This window comes from Epinephelus lanceolatus, chromosome 7 (genome assembly GCF_041903045.1).
Source record: "Epinephelus lanceolatus isolate andai-2023 chromosome 7, ASM4190304v1, whole genome shotgun sequence".
NCBI lineage: Eukaryota > Metazoa > Chordata > Actinopteri > Perciformes > Serranidae > Epinephelus > Epinephelus lanceolatus.
The window spans coordinates 38,138,458-38,156,502 of record NC_135740.1 but is presented as its reverse complement, the minus strand read 5'-3'; the positions used below and the strand labels follow the sequence as shown (position 1 = coordinate 38,156,502).

Sequence of the window (18,045 nt, the reverse complement as noted above, 5' to 3'; positions counted from 1 at the left end):
GGACACAACCACTGACGCCATGACAACCAGTGGTTGCATGACAACCAAGCATGACCCCATGGACAGAGCAGACCGCTGGGCTCAAGTTATCACCCAAGGGGGCCCGTTATATCAGTGTATCTAACCTGCAACTAATGCAAACATAACAGTGGAGGAAAAAAATGATGCAAAAGAGTGAAGCAGCTGCAGGACAGCCACAGTGCGGACAGAGGATGATTTTTACAGGTAGGAGAAACAAAGAGAGATTCTCTGCGTCTTTATTTACTCCTTCTGGTAATTATTTTTTTTCTTTAAAATGTTGTACATGTACAGTTTATAAAAAATATTATTTTAACATGATGTTTTTAGTCACAAGTATGTATAGATCATTAAATGTTAGATTCAGTGCTAAAACTTGAGGCAAAGCTGATGCAATATAAAAGGACATACAATTTTTAAAACCACCAGAGGCAGTAGAGACATAATTCCATATAGAGCAACACTGCAACACTAGCAGGATACATTGTTAGCAGCAGCAGAAAATAATTTAATGCTTACATGTGTATGTATTAATCATCCATTGAATGTACCTTTATTGAGTAATTCAACTAAGTGCAATCCTGGAAGTAGAATTTGCTCTAAAAGTATAATATGGTGTTGTCATTATTGCAGCTAATTGGTGGGAAGTTACATTGTCCGATTGCTACAACCCAGTTTCCTGTGGGATTATCGTAAAGAGCCTAAAACATTTAATAACTATGTATTGGCTGAGCAAATATCACTGTCATTGGAAACATGATAGCACTGTTAACAGGGCCAAAAGTGAGTTAACATACCGTATGTGTACCTGTGTGCCTGTCTGAGTTTCTGTAATTGTAAAGTATATATTTTGTATACATCAGGGCATATCAGGGTTCATGTAGATGTGCATTCATGCATTAGACAGCTTAAAGTGTGATGTGCAAACATATTGGCGAGTTCTTTCATGTCTAAGGATAATTAATATATGTTTCTTGTATGCATGAATGGATTATTGAGGAGGCCTACCGGGCACAGGCCCAGGGGTCCATAAGTGTCGGGGCCCCCTCTCACCTTCACCTGCATAATATCACTCACATTAACACAAACCAACCAGAAAAATACTCAATATGACCACAAAAGATGCAAATGAACAACAAAGAGACACAAGTTAACTACAAAAAGAGTAAAACAATCACAAAGGGGCACAATATGACCACGAGATATAAAACAACCTAAAAAGACACAAAGGTACCCCAAAGAGGGGCAAAATGACCACAGAGAGCTATAAAACAACCTAAAAAGACACAAAAGTACCCCAAAGAGTCACACAACCACCGCAACAAGATGCAAAATAACTACAGAGATATAAAACAACCTAAAAAGACACAAAAGTACCCCAAAGAGTCACACAACCACCACAACAAGATGCAAAATAACTACAAAGCGACACAAAACCACCGCAACAACATGCAAAATAACTACAGAGATATAAAACAACCTAAAAAGACACAAAGTTACCCCAAAGAGGCGCAAAACGACCACAGAGAGATATAAAACAACCTAAAAAGACACAAAGGTACCCCAAAGAGGCGCAAAACGACCACAGAGAGATATAAAACAACCTAAAAAGACACAAAAGTACCCCAAAGAGTCACACAGTTACCACAACAAGATGCAAAATTACTACAAAGCGACACAAAACAACAAAAAAAAGGCACGAAAGTACCCCAAAGAGTCACACAACCACCGCAACAAGATGCAAAATAACTACAGAGATATAAAACAACCTAAAAAGACACAAAAGTACCCCAAAGAGGCACAAAACACCCACAAAGAGATAAGAAAACAACCTAAAAAGACACAAAGGTACCCCAAAGAGGCACAAAACCACCCCAAGATGCAAAAATTACTACAAAGAGACACAAAACAACTAAAAAAAAGACTCAAAAGTACCCCAAAGAGGCACAAAATGACCACAGAGAGATAAGAAAACAACCTAAAAAGACACAAAAGTACCCCAAAGAGGCACAAAACCACCACAAGATGCAAAAATTACTACAAAGAGACACAAAACAACTAAAAAAAAGACTCAAAAGTACCCCAAAGAGGCATGAAATGACCACAAAGAGATAAAAAAAACAACCTAAAGACTCAAAGTTACCCCAAAGAGGCACAAAATGACTTCAGAGATGCAAAATAACTACAAAGAGACATAAAACAGCACAAAAAAAAAACACAGAATTACCCCAAAGAAGCACAACACGACCACTAGGAGATATAAAACAACCTAAAAAAGACACAAAATTACCCCAAAGAGGCGCAAAATGACCACAAAGAGATATAAAACAATGTAAAAAGACACAAAGTTACCCCAAAGAGGCACAAAATGACCACAAAGAGATATAAAACAATGTAAAAAGACACAAAGTTACCCCAAAGAGGCACAAAATGACCACAAAGAGATATAAAACAATGTAAAAAGACACAAAGGTACCCCAAAGAGTTACAAAATGACCACAAAGAGAGGCAAAACAACTAAAAAAAGACACAAAGTTACCCCAAAGAGTCACAAAATTACCACAAAGAGAGGCAAAACAGCTAAAAAAAGACACAAAGTTACCCAAAGAGTCACAAAATTACCACAAAGAGAGGCAAAACAGCTCAAAAAAGACACAAAGTTACCCCAAAGAGGCACAAAATGACCACAAAGAGATATAAACCAACCTAAAAAACACAAAGGTACCCCGAAGAGTCACAAAATAACCACAGAGAGATGCAAAATAACTCCAAAGGGACACAAAACAACCACAAAGAGATATAAAACCACCACAAAGTCTGCTTGTCTTGCTCCTGTGTAGGAGAGGTGGTAGGGCCTTTTGCATATCGTTGCCCAGAGGCCCATTATCTCATAATCCACCCACGCCTTCATGTAACTGTTATTGAATTCTTTAAAAGGAGGAGAATACATGTTCTGAAAGACATCAATCCTTTACCTTGTCTTTTGAAAGATAATTAGTTGTAACATATCACCCTGGGCTGAATGTTTAACATATCTATTAGTTTCTTTCTTTCATCTTATTAACTTCTTTATACACCTGTGCCTGTAGAATCTTAGTTGCCAGTGAAGGATTCAGGTCCATTTGGGTATTTGTTTATCTTCCTTTCTCACATGTCCACTGACTCTAATAAGGCCCAGATGGAATCGGAGACTACCGGCCGAGATCAAATTATTTCCCTCGGTACATCGGTGCAGGCGCCTCATCACCTGAGGCCACAGGTGACCTCGGTTACTTGTGCCAAGCCGCACCACATGCACCTCCTCCTTTGCCCAGACAGAGCTGGGTAGGGGAGGTTGGCTGGGGCTGGCAGTGTAACCAGCTGTTGAACAGCGGGGTGCTGCTCAGCAACATGCAAATTAAGGTACGGCTAAAATCCGCTGTGTGCGTCTTATGCAAATGAGGATGTAGAAGTATTATCCTTCAGCTATTGTGCCACAAGGTTACACTGAGAATGACTCCAAGATATGGTTGGGTATGATGCAATATGCAGGGGTTTCATCAATTTTGGGATAAACAGAAGCACAGTTTGTTCAGCCTGGATCAGATTTTTTGAATTTTGTTCATCTTATATTTTTTAATATTTTGTTAGGTAAACATAATACACAATTTGTTGGGTAATAAATAGTTTTGTTTGGTAAGTGTTGAGCCGAGACATCATAAATATTGACTTCATCCTGTATAAATGAAAGAAAAAAGCTGAACTGAGTCCTCCTCCTCTGACAGAAGACGGATATACGGGCAGCGTTGGAGGACAGAGTGACTCAGAGGTTCCAGAACAAACAGTAAGACAGTATTTGCAACCCTCACGTTGGACACGTTGATTCAGAATCGTATTACGTGTGTGTGTGTGTGTGTGTGTGTGTGTGTGTGTGTGTGTGTGTGTGTAATGTCAAATGGATAAGTGAGAACATCTCAGGTTTGCACAGTGCTGAGTGACTGCATTGTAAGTTATCTGGGTCCCCCATCCATAATGCAACACTTCCACTTTTGCAGGAACACACACCGCCTCAAGCTGTAGATAAGCAATCAGCCACACAGACCCAGACACACCACTGACACAAATACTAACCAAAACAGGTTTATCTTTGACCTTATTAACAGTTTCCTGAAATAACACATTATTAATGACCAACTACTCCTTAAACATGATGTTACTGTGACTATGTGATGAACATTTCATTCCCAATGGGACCTTATATTTTGTTCAACAACACTTGATGCAATAGAAACTCAATAGGAGGTTGTGGCTCTGTTTAGCTTAGCTGATCCTGATGAGCTGAGTTTGAGATGTCCCAAATAGGCCACGGTACAAAGGATAAACCCTTTTAATACTGGTAACAACATAGCCTTTCCTCTGGCACCATCCTCAGACCAAACCTTACAAATCTTTGTGATAAGGATTTAAGATAAGGAAAGATAATCCCTTATTCATCCCACAGACATTTGCAACATCACAGCAACAAAGGGAGAGTGCAAAAAGGAAGCATCAGTAGAAAAAAAAATTACAAGCAAATGGTATAAAAAGACAAAGCAGTATATAAAAGGGAAACATCAAAAAGAAGCAGAATATAATAAAGAGACAGAATGAAAGTGATTTCACATTGTTGACTGATAGAAGTATAGATACTGCATAGTTTAACAGTACTGATATTGCAGTGAGTGATTGATTGTAAGCAGTACACAATAATAAATATATAAATATGTTTTTTATATCAAGGAATAGAAAGAACTGATGGGGGAAAACTAAAAGCAAAAACCTTGATGAATGAGTAGAGAAATATAACAAATGCAGGTGCCTCCATGCAGGGCACAGGGGGTTAATGAACTGCATAAGATACATCAAAATTATATAATTAATAAACTTCAGTCACCAGATTGCACTCTCCACCAATAGGGCTGCAGCTTTCAGTGCTGAAACCTGAGCAATGAGCAACAAAAGAAATGACCCACAAAAATTTGTGAGAAATTAGTAAAAAGAGAAAATTAAAAAACAAGAAAATTAGTTAAAAAAAGAGAAGCTGAAAACAAACAAGGAAAAGTGCTTAAAAATTACAATAATTCTGCATAATGATTTTAATGATGTAATAATACTTCTAAACATAAGTTTTCACTAGCTTTTTTCATTTTTCCCTATTTTTTTAAATAATTATTTTATAAAATTTTAGCAATTTTTTTTACCCATGTTTTTGAAAGAAATCGCACCAATTTGCTCAGAGTTCAAAGGTTTAAATACAAGCAGCACAAGAAAATTGATGGTTTCAAGCTTCAGGTTCCAAAGGATTAGTCTGTTTATTATTTTCTCAAGTGATAAATTAGTTGTTTAGTCTATAAAAATGTAAGTGTGTGCTTCCCAAAGCCTCAAATGTCTTGTTTTACCCACAACACAAAAATATTTAGTTTGCCATCATAGAGGAGTAAAGACACCAGAAAATGTTCACATTTACAAAGCTGGAGGCAGATAATTTTGACTTTTTTTAAGAAACAAACCACTTACACCGATTCAATAATTATCAACTTAGTTGGTGCTCAGTTGAATAGTTGACAACTGATTAATTATTGCAGCTCGAGCCACCACCATGTTAAAAACACCAAAAGAGAGAATATCTTTTATAATGCATCAAGCAGCTGTAGCTAGAATTTGAGAAATACTGCAGCAGAACATAACCCTTCAAACATCAAATACATTTTGGATAAACCATACAACCAAATCAGTTTGTTGTTAATTTGTTAATTGCCAAAGACAGTCAAATTTGAAGGTATTCATTTGAAAATAACATGTGGACGATACTGTACGATGCGATGCGATGCAATGCAATGCGATGCGATATATTTTGTCTCGGACTCAGGAGCTGCACAAGTCTTGCTGTCTTACAACAGCAGTCTAGAGGAAATGAAAAGCATACACCACAAAAAAATGTACTACAAATAATTTAAAATGTTAACTCCTCTTTCAGATATATTCAAGACGTGACCTGTTTGCTCAGTGCTACTTAAGCTACAGCCTTTGTTGCATCTGTCCTGTAAAGACCCAGAGACTTTAAGAATCCATGCTCAGGTGCATTGAAGCTGTTGTGGTGGTCCTGTGACAGCCCAACAACTTACTAATACATTTTACTATCATGGTTTTTCCTTTAATTTGTCACTCTCTGTTTTTCATTCATTCAGTAATTTTGTCTTCTGGTCTCTAATGACTATAACAGCCTCATGGGACCACTGTGAGGTTACGGAGTTTTATTTTGTTGCTGGGAAGTGCACATTAATCTATGTCACTGTCTCAGTGTTAGCCAAACAGCCGGTTTGAAAGAGTCCAATCAACCATGTGACAAAAGCAAGAAAACCACAAAAAGACTCAAAATACAGTATGGGGAATGAACCAAATGGTATAACCATACAAGGAAGAAGCTGTCACTGACAAGACAGTGATGCCAGCAGTGAAACAACACATTAACCATGGAGACACAAAAATATTGTGACAGGCTATAGCCGAGCAGAGAGCAGACAGACGAGCTTACAGAGGCTAGTTAGGATGTCACTTCTGGTTGTGTTTGAGTCAGGTTTCAAGATTACATAAGGAACTGTCTATATGAAATGAAAGCTCTGACAAAGTGTTATGTGAGTGTGCATTTGTCATCACGTTTATCAAATGGGCACAATTTTTTTTGTTAAGGCTGCATTTTACATGAAGTATCTACTCACTGTTTAAATTATTCCTGAAACATGGCACCTCTTAGCCTTCACAGGTGCATCAATATTAGGTGTGCAAAGTCATCAGTGGGCTGCATTGGACCCTTTGGTGGGCCAGTTCTGGCCTTTGGGGCTGTATGTTTGACACCTCTGGTCTAAGTGGACATTTGTGCCAAATTTGAAGGAATTCCCTAAAGGCATTCTTGAGATATTGTGGTCACAAGAATGGAACAAATGGACAGACAACCCTAACACATAGTGCCTCCAGCCACTGTTATGGCTGGTGCAGAGGCATAACAACTATATATGTTGGAAAGCTTTGATAAAGTCCAAGCTATACATTCTTTTTTAAAGGTCAGGCTACCAGAGAAAAAGAAAAGATACTGCAAAGATAACACGTGTTAGGAAGTACTAACAGGGCTCAGATATGGTCTGATGGAGCAGGGAAGAAAACAAAAAGAACATCTATTTTTAAAGAGAATTTGTGAATGTCTCACATGCTATGCAAACACAGCAAGCAGCATGTTAAAATGCAGAGTGCAGAACACAACAAATCACCCTCATAACCACGGACAAGAAAGGGATTCAAGCCAACCAGTCTCGCCTTACTTTGCGCCCAGATAATGTATCATTTAACAGGTGAAAGAGGAGATGGACACACCCTAAATGCACGTCTACCATGCCCTTTATAGTAATAAATGATAATAATTTTATTTGTATAACATGTATGTAAGCAAGGTTACAAAGTGCTTTACAAAGTGCATGAAAATAAGACAACAATAACAATACAATATTTTAAAAGTTTGTTAAGAGCCAAGAAAAATAGTGTGTACAGTTACAAAGTTACAAATCAAAAAGTACAAATCAGGCCATTTAAAGGGAAAGCTTTCCTATAAAAAGAAAATGTGCTAGCCAGGCAGAGAATTTCAGAGCCTCTGGTCCTTGATGGCAAAGGCCTGGTCACCTTTAGTTACCAGCCTTGATCTAGGGACAACTAGTGAACATAGGCTTCAGACCATCTGCTATAGATTGTTTAAATAGGGTCTCTTAAGTGTGCTAATTTATTCAATTATATTTTTTTTCTGAACTGCACAAAGTTGTAAAACAGATTCTCCTAATTTAATTCATGAAACTAAATATATGGGAGCTTCGAAACGAAAAAGAATGACTTTCTTTAAGTAGTAAAAGAACATATTGAAATCCATACACTCTCAAACCAAGTCAGAAGGTTGTATAACCTTTGGAGACATTATGAAGGCAACAACTAACTGTCAAGTAAGCTCAATATGTGAGAGAACATTAAACAAATTAAAAACAACACACCCTGTAGGTACACATGTCAGTCGTTAATGTCAGTTGAATCGTGCCTGATTAATTTCCTCCACCGTCTCTATTTGTTTCCTCCCAGGAAGAACATGACGGATGACTCACTCCGAGTCAACACCAAGTTTCACAGAGACACTCAGAGCTAACAGCAGATGGCATTCTACTTCCCACGGCGGCTGCAGGACCTGACTGTTAACGAGCTGTGTCGAGTTTGATTAAACGTCTTTTAATCTCTGTACAGTGTTGACTTTTCAGCAGTTTTATTTTTCACACCTTCCAGCTTCAATGATTCAGACAGTGTTTTATAAAATAAATATAATTTTGTGCAGTGTTAATATTCCTAACTACTCTTCTCTCCTCATCTCACCACCTTTTGGAGAGTTCTACTCAGGGCAAAATCTTTTCAAACAAGGCCCCATTTTTAATGGACTATCTATACAGTCCATGGCATGATTATCTTTAGAATAACTTTTACAGCAAGAAATTCATCAAGGTTATTTGTGTTATGCACTCAGACTGCAAAACTGGATTTTCAAATGCTTTTTGAATTCATGTGACGTAAAGTACTTTTATTTGTCAAGTCTGAAATTCAATGGATTAATCAAACCAACATTTTTTCTGCTTGCTTATGTAACACAAATAGTTTCTACATTGATTTTCCAATGTATAGTACATTTTTGTGATACATACAGTCAGGTCCATAATTATTTGGACAATGATACAGTTGTCGTCATTTTGGCTCTGTACACCACCACAATGGGTTTTAAATGAAACAATGAATACCTGCTTAAAGTGCAGACTCTCAGCTTTCATTTAAGGCTTTTTTCAAAAATGTAGTATGAACCGAGAATGACAACCATTTCTTCACACAGTCCCCCAACTTTAAGGGCTCATAAGTATTTGGACAAACTAACATAATCATCAGTTAAACAGTCAGTTTTAATACTTGGTTTAAAATCCTTTACAGTCAATGACTGCCTGAAGTGTTGGACACATAGGCATCATCAGATGCTGGGTTTCTTCCCTGGTGATGCTCTGCCAGCCCTTTACTGCAGCCGTCTGCACTTCCTGCTTGTGTTTTGGGTGTTTTGCCCTCAGTTTTGGCTTCAGCAAGAGAAACGCATGCTCAATTGGATTCCGGTCAGATGATATGACTTGGCCATTGCAGAACATTCCACTTCTTTGCCTTAAAAATGTCTTTGGTTGCTTTTGCAATATGCTTCAGGTCATTGTCCAACTGCACTGTGAAGCATCGTCCAATGAGTTTTGAAGCATTTAGTTGAATCTGAGCAGATAATGGTGCCCCAAACACTTCAGCTTTCATCACGCTAGCATTGTACGTTTGTACGTTATTATGTAGCGGCTATACTCAAACTTTCGTTTAACCAAAACTGTGGTTAATCTTTAGGCACAAAATGTACTTGGTCAACACACACTTTCAGTGACAAAAACGCTGCTGGAAAGGCAGCAAGGGGTAGCTAAAAAACACCCGCTTTCTGTGGCACAAATGCTGCTAGAAATGCAGTGATGTCTAGCAGCGGGTGTTGTTGCTTGTTTGTCTCCAACAGTGGTCTGCAGCTTGCTTAAATGTCACGCCACCAACGATTTCCTCACCTTCCAAAAAACATCACAAAAAAAAAAAGTCAGCTCATGTGCACGTAATCAGAACTACACCACTTCAGAAATGCTGTTAAGCTATGTATGAAACGTACAAATGTGATATATTCGTGGTTTGCAGAAACGTAGAATGCCAACATTTTCATCTGATGACTAGACTGTACATTTTCAGGAAATTATTGCGTGTTGCAGAGCAGGTTAGAGGTAGCACTGGCTGCTGACGCTGCATGGCGTTAACTTAAAACAGGTTTATGATGGAGAAGATAGTGAGGAGACACGTAAGTTAAAGGTAAACAAGAACAGAGAAAATTAGTTGGATTTTTTTTTTCTTTTTGAATTTGGGTTGGATCAGTGGCTGTGTGTCAATGAACATGTTCAGGTTCCTTATTATTATCATGCACAAATTAATCACATAGATGCAGTCGAATATGTAGCCCCTATTTTATTGATTTTTATCGTTGACACAAGACGGGGAGGCAACCTTCGCCACCAGAGCCACTAGCAGCTCTTCAGCCCCTCTCCTGTGGCCCCATGTGGCTTTGACAAAACCATATCTGGAAACGAATAACAGTTATTTATTTATTTACATTTTAATTGCCATTTATCATTGTTGTAGGCCTAAAGAAATTACCCCATTCTCCAGAGGTAAAAATGTGAAGCCTAAACACCAAATAAAAATGTTTTAAAATTTTGTCATCTAAAATGTATGTCTACAGCCTGGTGCCTTTTCCTCTAAGGTTTGCCAAACCTTAATAGCAGTGGCTAGTCTTGAGTCCCCAAACTAGCTATGGATTCAAAATTAAAAAACAGTAAAAGTCTTGAAGACAAATAACAAAATTTGCTCTCACCGCCCAAGTGTGTGTTATCTTCATTATAATGCTCAAATGTGTTTTAAGACTCCAGGCAGATTTTTAAAAATATATTGTTTTGGGTCATAAAAGTTGCTGACCCCTGGCATAAGAGTTCCTCTTAGCTCAAAAAATTAAGGGACAATTTTGTTCCGGCACTGAGTAAATTTCCATATAACTTTTATTGTTTTTGAGTTTGTTTTACCAATCGGTTGTGTAATAACTTATGAATTTATTGTGCAACGTTATGCATTACGCTAATACGATACAAATCAGAGCTAGTTTTTATCTCTTCGGGGACCGACAACTATACATTTAATCAACAGTTTATTACATGATTAAAAACTGGGAGACAAACTTAAAAATGTCATTATCAGTTAAACATGTACAACAGGTTGTAGTCGAGATGCTTTCTGTCCTCTCGGCGTCCGTCCGTTTCTTGGCCGCGATGCATGATGGGTATATATTGCTTGGTGAGTGACCATCGGTGGATTGTGGGGTACTTTGAGTCCACTATGCAGGGTATACTAATTCCCACTATACACTGGACAGCACTACAAAATGGCGAACTCACTACAGTAGACAAGTGAGTAGTGCGTGATTTCGGACAAAGCCCATGTAGCTTACACTGTACGCATGCGCAGAACCGTAAATCACACATCGCGATAGTTTATCTGGCACACGACCGTTGACCACACTGTAACAGACCACTGAGACCTCGGAGATGTTTTCTTTTCATTTTAACCTCGATGTAAGGACATGTTTTTGATATCAGGATGTCTTAGGGCAAGTAAACTTACAGCGTCACATCTTTCTTGTCTTGACTTCTGTCATACTAAAGTTAGCCTCGCGTCACCAGGCTAAACGGGTCATGGAGTTGTTAATGGCGTCGACGCCGTGGTTGTAGCTTTATGCGAGTCGTTGGCGAGGATTTCGAGTAACCGGTAGGCCCGAGAAAAGGCTACAAAAATAAGAAAATAGATACTTTTATCAACTGTATGGACGAATCCACAATATTTACCAATACTTAACCTATTACTGTGTGTTTAAATGTACTTCGGCTCAGTTAGATTTAAATTTCAGTGAAGTGGTGACGTTAACTGTCATCTAACGTCAAGATTTTCTGTTGTTTTGTTAGTCACAATCAGAACCTACGCAGTTAATAAGTCGGACAGTACGTCCAAAACTTGAATAATGTATTTTAAATACATTTTTCTAACAGCTACTGCACATGTCTGGCATTTTATCCAGCAGAGGGTGCCACAGCTCAGTTGTGTTGAAGAAGATTTTTAGGAAAGACCTATTTTATTTGGTTGTGCCTCAGAGTTTTGGTATGCCCACTCAAAGTAGCCCATCTGTGTATCTCTGTGTGTGTTTTAATGTGTAGGCTACTAACTGCAGTCAGGTTTTATGTCTATTATTGACTGTCGAGCGCCATTTTGTTTTAAAACACAGAGACACTACATTATTTTATAATCCGCAGAGGATTCCTGTCATGATCCGCCTTCTAAGTGATGATATATATGAAATAATAAACACTGTTTTATGTATTGTAACATTGTTTAAACTGTATTTCTCCCGTTTTGAATTCCTATAGGATTACAAGGCATCACATGACCCGGAAGAGTCAACGAGTCACACTCGCTTCATCTGTTTCTTTACTATAATGTGCTTTTTGGCAATTCTGTCTATTGCCGTTCGTCGTACTTTAATCTTATTACCTCAGCTGCCCTAAAACATTTGTTAAGCTTCTAAACCCGTCACTTAGAACAACCATACGGTGAATAACCCTGTCACACTTGCTATGCTATAGTATCGCTTCCTTGTCTTTGGACATCGATTAAGTGTAATATCTATTCTCACTTGAGTCAATCTCAAATGGTTTCATAGCTACTGTAGCTGTGCACGAAACGAAACCAGTTTTTGGGATGGGGAGTTGGATTAGAGTTCGCTTTGTCCACTCCACGCATCGACCTGGTATTGCAGTACCTCCAGGCACGGTGCACCACCCTATTAATGTTGAATATTAAACAGGACATTATTCAGAGATCCATAATGACGAAATTTAACAGTATCATATGTATAATAAGTTTGTTTTTTGCAAGCAGCACACCGGTTTGTGATCTGTACATTTAGCAGTATTTTAATTTTTTTGTGACAGTTGTTATTAATGATTAACTTTTTTAGGATTTATTTTGTCCTCAGACGTCTTCAGGTGTGACACCATACACAAATGCCATACTTCAGTCATACTGATGATCTGTGTGTGTCATTGTATATATTGGTTGCATCTGTTTTCACCCTACTGGTAGAGAGATTTGTTATATTTAGCACCCAACTGTCAAGTAGGAACAGTCTCTTTTTTTGTACTCATTTCATCTTTGAAATGTTATTTGTTTTAAATATTTTGTCATTGTCTGTGAAGCACTTTGGGCTGCATGATTGTATAAACGGTGCTATATAAATAAAGTTTAATTTGATTTTTGATTTGCTGTAAGCTATTTCTTCCATTTTTCATCTTACTGTTTGCTAGTGTTTATATTATATATTGAACCTTACTGTGACCTAGTTCTTATATTCTACACCTTAATCTAGTTTATTTAGGTTTATATTTGCTATACCTTGCTTTTTCTACTTTGTAGTCTATATTGCATGCTTTGTATTGGGATAAATAAAGTTCTGCCTTATCTTCATTCTTGTTATAAGAGCAGGAGGCTGCAAAAGGGAGACATGTAATTCATATCACTGTAAACAGATCAAAACAATAACTTGTTGAGTGAGACAAGATTGATAAAGAAAACGTGTTGTGTTCATTGTCCTTTCAAGGCTGCATGTGAGGAAAAATATAAATAATATTGTTCTTTTTTCTTCTGCTTTGTTTGATTGTGTTGTTAAGCGTCATTAAACTTCAATTTGAATTGAACTGTCAGATCTGTTTTTGTTTATTAGGCGAGCTCATTCCCCAAATGTAAAAATCTCAGAAATAGAATAGTCTATTCATTATTTTTTTTTATTATTAGCAATGTCAATGGAAATCCTCTCTGCATAATTTCTGCTGCTGTTTCCCAATCTGCTTTCTACTGACTTATCAAAAGAAGGGCAAATATTCCTTATATGTGTGCACTTAATTTTCTGTTATCTAAATTACTTGTGCTGTTAATTACATGCACACATTGTATATATTTCTTGTTCTTATTTCTCTTTATGTATTTTGTACTGTTAAGTGTAGCATAATGCACATATTTTTTATATTTAACTTGACCTACTAGTTTTATCCATTTTAATGTCGTGTAAAGTACATATTTTTATATTTATATACACTTTACACGTTTTGTATTTAAATTGTATTTATTTTAATTATATAATTTAATTTTATTTATATTTAAATCTTCCTTTATTATAAGCATAATGCACTTATTTTTATATTTATTACATACTTCCTATTTTTCTACTTATATCTAATCAGTATAATTCTTTATAATTGACATCAGAGCGACTGTAATGTGTCACAGATTTTCCCGAGGGATCCATAAAATATTCTGATAAGGATTCTGACGCTCATTGATCAATAGACTGTTCAATAAACCAGCCTGGGCAATAAACTCATCTTGCACATGCTGTAATCTCGCGTTGTTCTGCGTGATTTGGACAACTTCAAGTTACGCCCCCTTTTCAGGTTACGCCCCGTACATTCAGTCCGCAGACAAACCCCCTCTCCGCCGGCCGGGTTTAGCTAGGTTAGCCGAGAGAAGTGTCTGAAATCACCCTGTCCTTAAAATGTCTCACCCGATACCGTCTGACAAGCCTTCAAACCCCGAAAACCCTCGTGTCTTCTTCGATGTAGACGTTGGCGAAGAAAGAGGTCAGGACACTTTAATTTTAACGTCTGCTAACTGCTTTTTAACGGCCAGTTTAACCGTTAACTTTAGCCTTGTTAGCTTAGCACAACCCTGGCTCGTTGCGTTAACTTCTAGAAACTGATACATACATTTTGGTAGCTTCCAAAAGACTTACAGCTCACGAATAGGCCAGTTTGTATGTTAAAATCGACACGAGCAGCTGGCTAATTATTAATATGAGAAAACGTGAGCTATGAGTCAGATAAATGGTGATTAAACGCTATAGAGCCTGTGAGTTTGAACCACGTGTGGTTGTATTGAGAATGACTTGTAAATTTAGCCTTGCTGTCATGTCACTGTAATATACCGGTAATAGTCGCAGCAGTTGTTTTGCATTAATCATATGTGTAGGTAGTTTAATATTAGCTCATTTGGGTTAGCATGTGTTTTAACTGGCTGCAGCTAACAAATTAAAACACATCAAAAGCGACACTGTATTTTACAGTAGCCTGATGAGGCCTGTTTTGTAGGGTAGATTTAGCTGTGTCAGATCATTTATAATGCGTCCTAAATACCTCAATGCCCTGCTCCACATTAATTTGATTTTGGTAAAGGTAGCAGTAATGTTACAATAATGTTAATATGCTTTATATGTGCTAACTTGATCAAGACTACACCTTGGTTTGTGTAGTCAATCAGAATCTGTACTGATCACTGATTATTTTGTCTCTGCCCACAGCTGGCCGGATTGTTCTGGAGCTGTTTGCTGATATCACCCCCAAAACTGCTGAAAACTTCAGGGCACTCTGCACTGGAGAGAAAGGCACTGGCAAATCCACTGGGAAACCGCTGCACTTCAAAGGATGCCCGTTCCACAGAAGTAAATATCCACTGCTTCTGCATATAGTGGGACATATCAGTTAGGAAGGACACCTTGAAGTTTTAGTGCACACATTGGGTCTCATTCATGAAACATGAGCAGAACAAATTTGTGTTTAAACTGCTCCCAGAAGGACACATACCTGTATTTCTGTATGCATCATGTCAGTAGCTCAGATTTTTTCGTAGGTACTAACAACATCTACACCTGCTTTGGACTGCTCGTAGTCCTCATTCATTCATTTTCTGTAACCGTAATCCTGTTAGGTGTTGCGGGTGTGCTGGAGCCTATCCCAGCTGACATAGGGCGAGAGACGGGGTACACCCTGGACAGGTTCCCAGACTATCACAGGGCTGATACAGAGACAGAAAACCATTCGTGCCTACGGGCAATTTAGGGTCCCCAATGAACCTGCATGTCTTTGGACTGTGGGAGGAAGCCAGAGCACCCAGAGAAAACCCACGCTGACACGGGGAGAACATGCAAACTCCACACAAAGGGGCTCCCCCACCCAGGGGTTCGCAGCAGGAACCCTCTTGCTGTGAGGCGACAATGCTAACCACTGCATCACAGTGCCGCCATGAGGAACACATTAATATTGTTTGTCATTATTAGAAATTACAATTATAATCCGTATTGTGTTCTGTTATGTTCAAATTACGTTTAGCAAAGTTTAACAAGACAAAAGTTTAGAAATATAACACATTTAGATGAATTATTTGGCAATTAGCAGATTTAAGCTTCAGATTTTGTTTCTTAAAAATGTGGGTCATTTAAATCGACTAAATACATGTGTTTTCTGCATTTCTGGCATCCCATTCCCACTTCAATCAATCAGGAGAGAGAGCTCCACAGATTTATCTTCTGTTAGAGTGGCGAGACTGTGAGAGCCCCTTTACTGACCGCACATGAAGCTATCAGTGATGGCAGTGAGAATGTATAGCGATGTCACACTTAGTACAACACCTTACCTTCTGAGTTTGCTATTGACTGCTTGAGTGGAAGCATGTTGTGAGGTCCCTCGAGTGATGCAAGCAGTGCGCTTATCTGCAGCTGTGACTGGGAGGAGCCGCCTCCTGTAGCTGGTGTGGTTTTTGTGTGTAGTGATGCGACAAGTTTCATAACGAACCAGTTTCATTTGACTTCTTGGATGGTTCTTTCTTTGTTTGCTCCATGTTCTCAGGTCGACAGGATGCACATGTCCGTAGTAATTCTCACCTCCATATATGGTCGTTTCTAGCTATTCATGGGCGGGGTTGTATGATAATTGCAGACTAGCAGGGAAGTGTGCTGTCAGTTTACAATTGATTGGCATTCATGAACATACACAGGTGCCTACGATCAAATCAGAATTTTCTACAGGGTTCATGAATCTGGTGTAGGTTTTGTATGTGCAAGTCTACTCACAGATTTACTAACATTTCATGAATGAGACCCATTGTGTGTAGAAGTAGCTACAAGGACGTCAAATGCAGTGAGCCACATGGAGAATCTAAAGTTACTTTCCTACTGAACTCTTTTTAAAAATACCATTTATTTAACTGTACCATTCATTAAAATCCATTAGTATAACTGCATGCACTTTTAAGTTTTAAAAAGGCTGAGTGGGGCAAACAAGTCACAATAACGGAATTAAAAAGCACTTATTCATGCCTGAGGCGGTATCATATTTAAAATGTAAACTAATTGAGTGGATTTTAACAGGCTAATTGAACCTGTGGCTCTTAACTTTTTAAGTTAAGGAGCCTAAATCACTGGCATTCAGTCTGGAGTATCTGAAAAGTAATCTGGCTGTAAATTTGTTTTTGCCAGTCATCAAGAAGTTCATGGTCCAAGGAGGTGACTTCTCCAACCACAATGGCACCGGTGGTGAGAGCATCTACGGGGAGAAGTTTGAGGATGAAAACTTCCACTACAAGGTAAACTTCTTAACACCAGAGTCCCCATTATCTGTGTCCACTGCTAGAAAATTTTAAAGGGGTCTACACTTGTGCTTAGTTTCTTAACTCACTGTCAATATTTGTTAGCGGCAGTAAGACCAAGGCATTCTTGACTACAGAAATAAAAGTCAGACTATTTTACATACAGTATCAAACAATAGACCTATCCCTCCAGGATGTCACAGCGACTCTCTGAGGAGTATACTGGAATCTTTATGGTATTATCTCCATGTCTGTTCCAGCACTCGCCATCTGTCGCTCAGTAAATTCTATTAGATCCTAAAAAATATCCTCTGAGATTGTACCATACCATTTAGCTGCACTGCATTTGGGCAGTGAAAGCCACATATCAGTGGAACACCCTGCCTGACAATGTGAGCAGCTGCAGCTCTATCAGCACTTTCAAAACCAACTTTAAAAGTCTGTGAAAAGCTGCTCTGCTCTGGAGTCACTGACCTTGAATTCTATTTTATGGTCCTAGTGAGTTGCTTTTCTTTGACAAGCATGTATTTGTGATGTGCTTTCGTGTGAAGCCTTTTATTCTGTGTCTTTTCTTTTTTGTATAACTTTGTAGTAAGGTTTTACTGTTACTGTTTGACCCACAAGATGCAAATGAGCTTAAAGCTATAATCTGGTACGGTGCATCAAATGGGGACATATGGTTTTAACTGTACATGTTCCATTTTAAATTAAAAATGTGATCCTCTAATTAGGCAAGAAGGTATTAGAATAAAAACTTCTAACACAGAAATGATCACACAACCTTCTCATCCTTACCTGTTTGCTTGTTCCTGTTTCTCTGTGTCAGTAGTGCCATCTTTTGCCTGTTGTAATAATTGATTCCTTTCTCCA

The 18,045-nt window shown here is 38.2% G+C and overlaps 2 protein-coding genes, 1 long non-coding RNA gene and 1 other non-coding gene across 4 annotated transcripts in view; all 4 read left to right on the top strand.

Annotated features, from left to right (window-relative positions):
- Positions 1–118: 118 nt before the first annotated feature.
- Positions 119–9,392, top strand: spmip2 (sperm microtubule inner protein 2). The gene is made up of 4 exons (XM_033632398.2): positions 119–225; positions 3,191–3,420; positions 3,783–3,841; positions 8,152–9,392. The coding sequence occupies exons 1-4, from the start codon at positions 162–164 to the stop codon at positions 8,213–8,215; spliced, it is 417 nt and encodes a 138-aa protein (XP_033488289.2). The 5' UTR covers positions 119–161; the 3' UTR covers positions 8,216–9,392.
- A 1,795-nt stretch (positions 9,393–11,187) lies between these two features.
- On the top strand, positions 11,188–13,457 carry LOC117261352 (uncharacterized). The gene is made up of 2 exons (XR_004502029.2): positions 11,188–11,285; positions 12,132–13,457. It is a non-coding gene; the product is annotated as an uncharacterized LOC117261352 (long non-coding RNA).
- Positions 12,349–12,545, top strand: LOC117261520 (U2 spliceosomal RNA). Its single transcript, XR_004502053.1, has one exon. It is a non-coding gene; the product is annotated as a U2 spliceosomal RNA (small nuclear RNA).
- Positions 13,458–14,215: 758 nt separating the features above from the next.
- The window catches only part of ppid (peptidylprolyl isomerase D), an 11,602-nt gene continuing 7,772 nt past the window's right edge, over positions 14,216–18,045 (top strand). Inside the window, exons 1-3 of the mRNA XM_033633741.2 lie at positions 14,216–14,396; positions 15,113–15,253; positions 17,066–17,172. Coding sequence (XP_033489632.1) covers positions 14,312–14,396; positions 15,113–15,253; positions 17,066–17,172 — 333 coding nt within the window. The 5' untranslated portion in view covers positions 14,216–14,311. The remainder of the gene's footprint in view (positions 14,397–15,112; positions 15,254–17,065; positions 17,173–18,045) is intronic.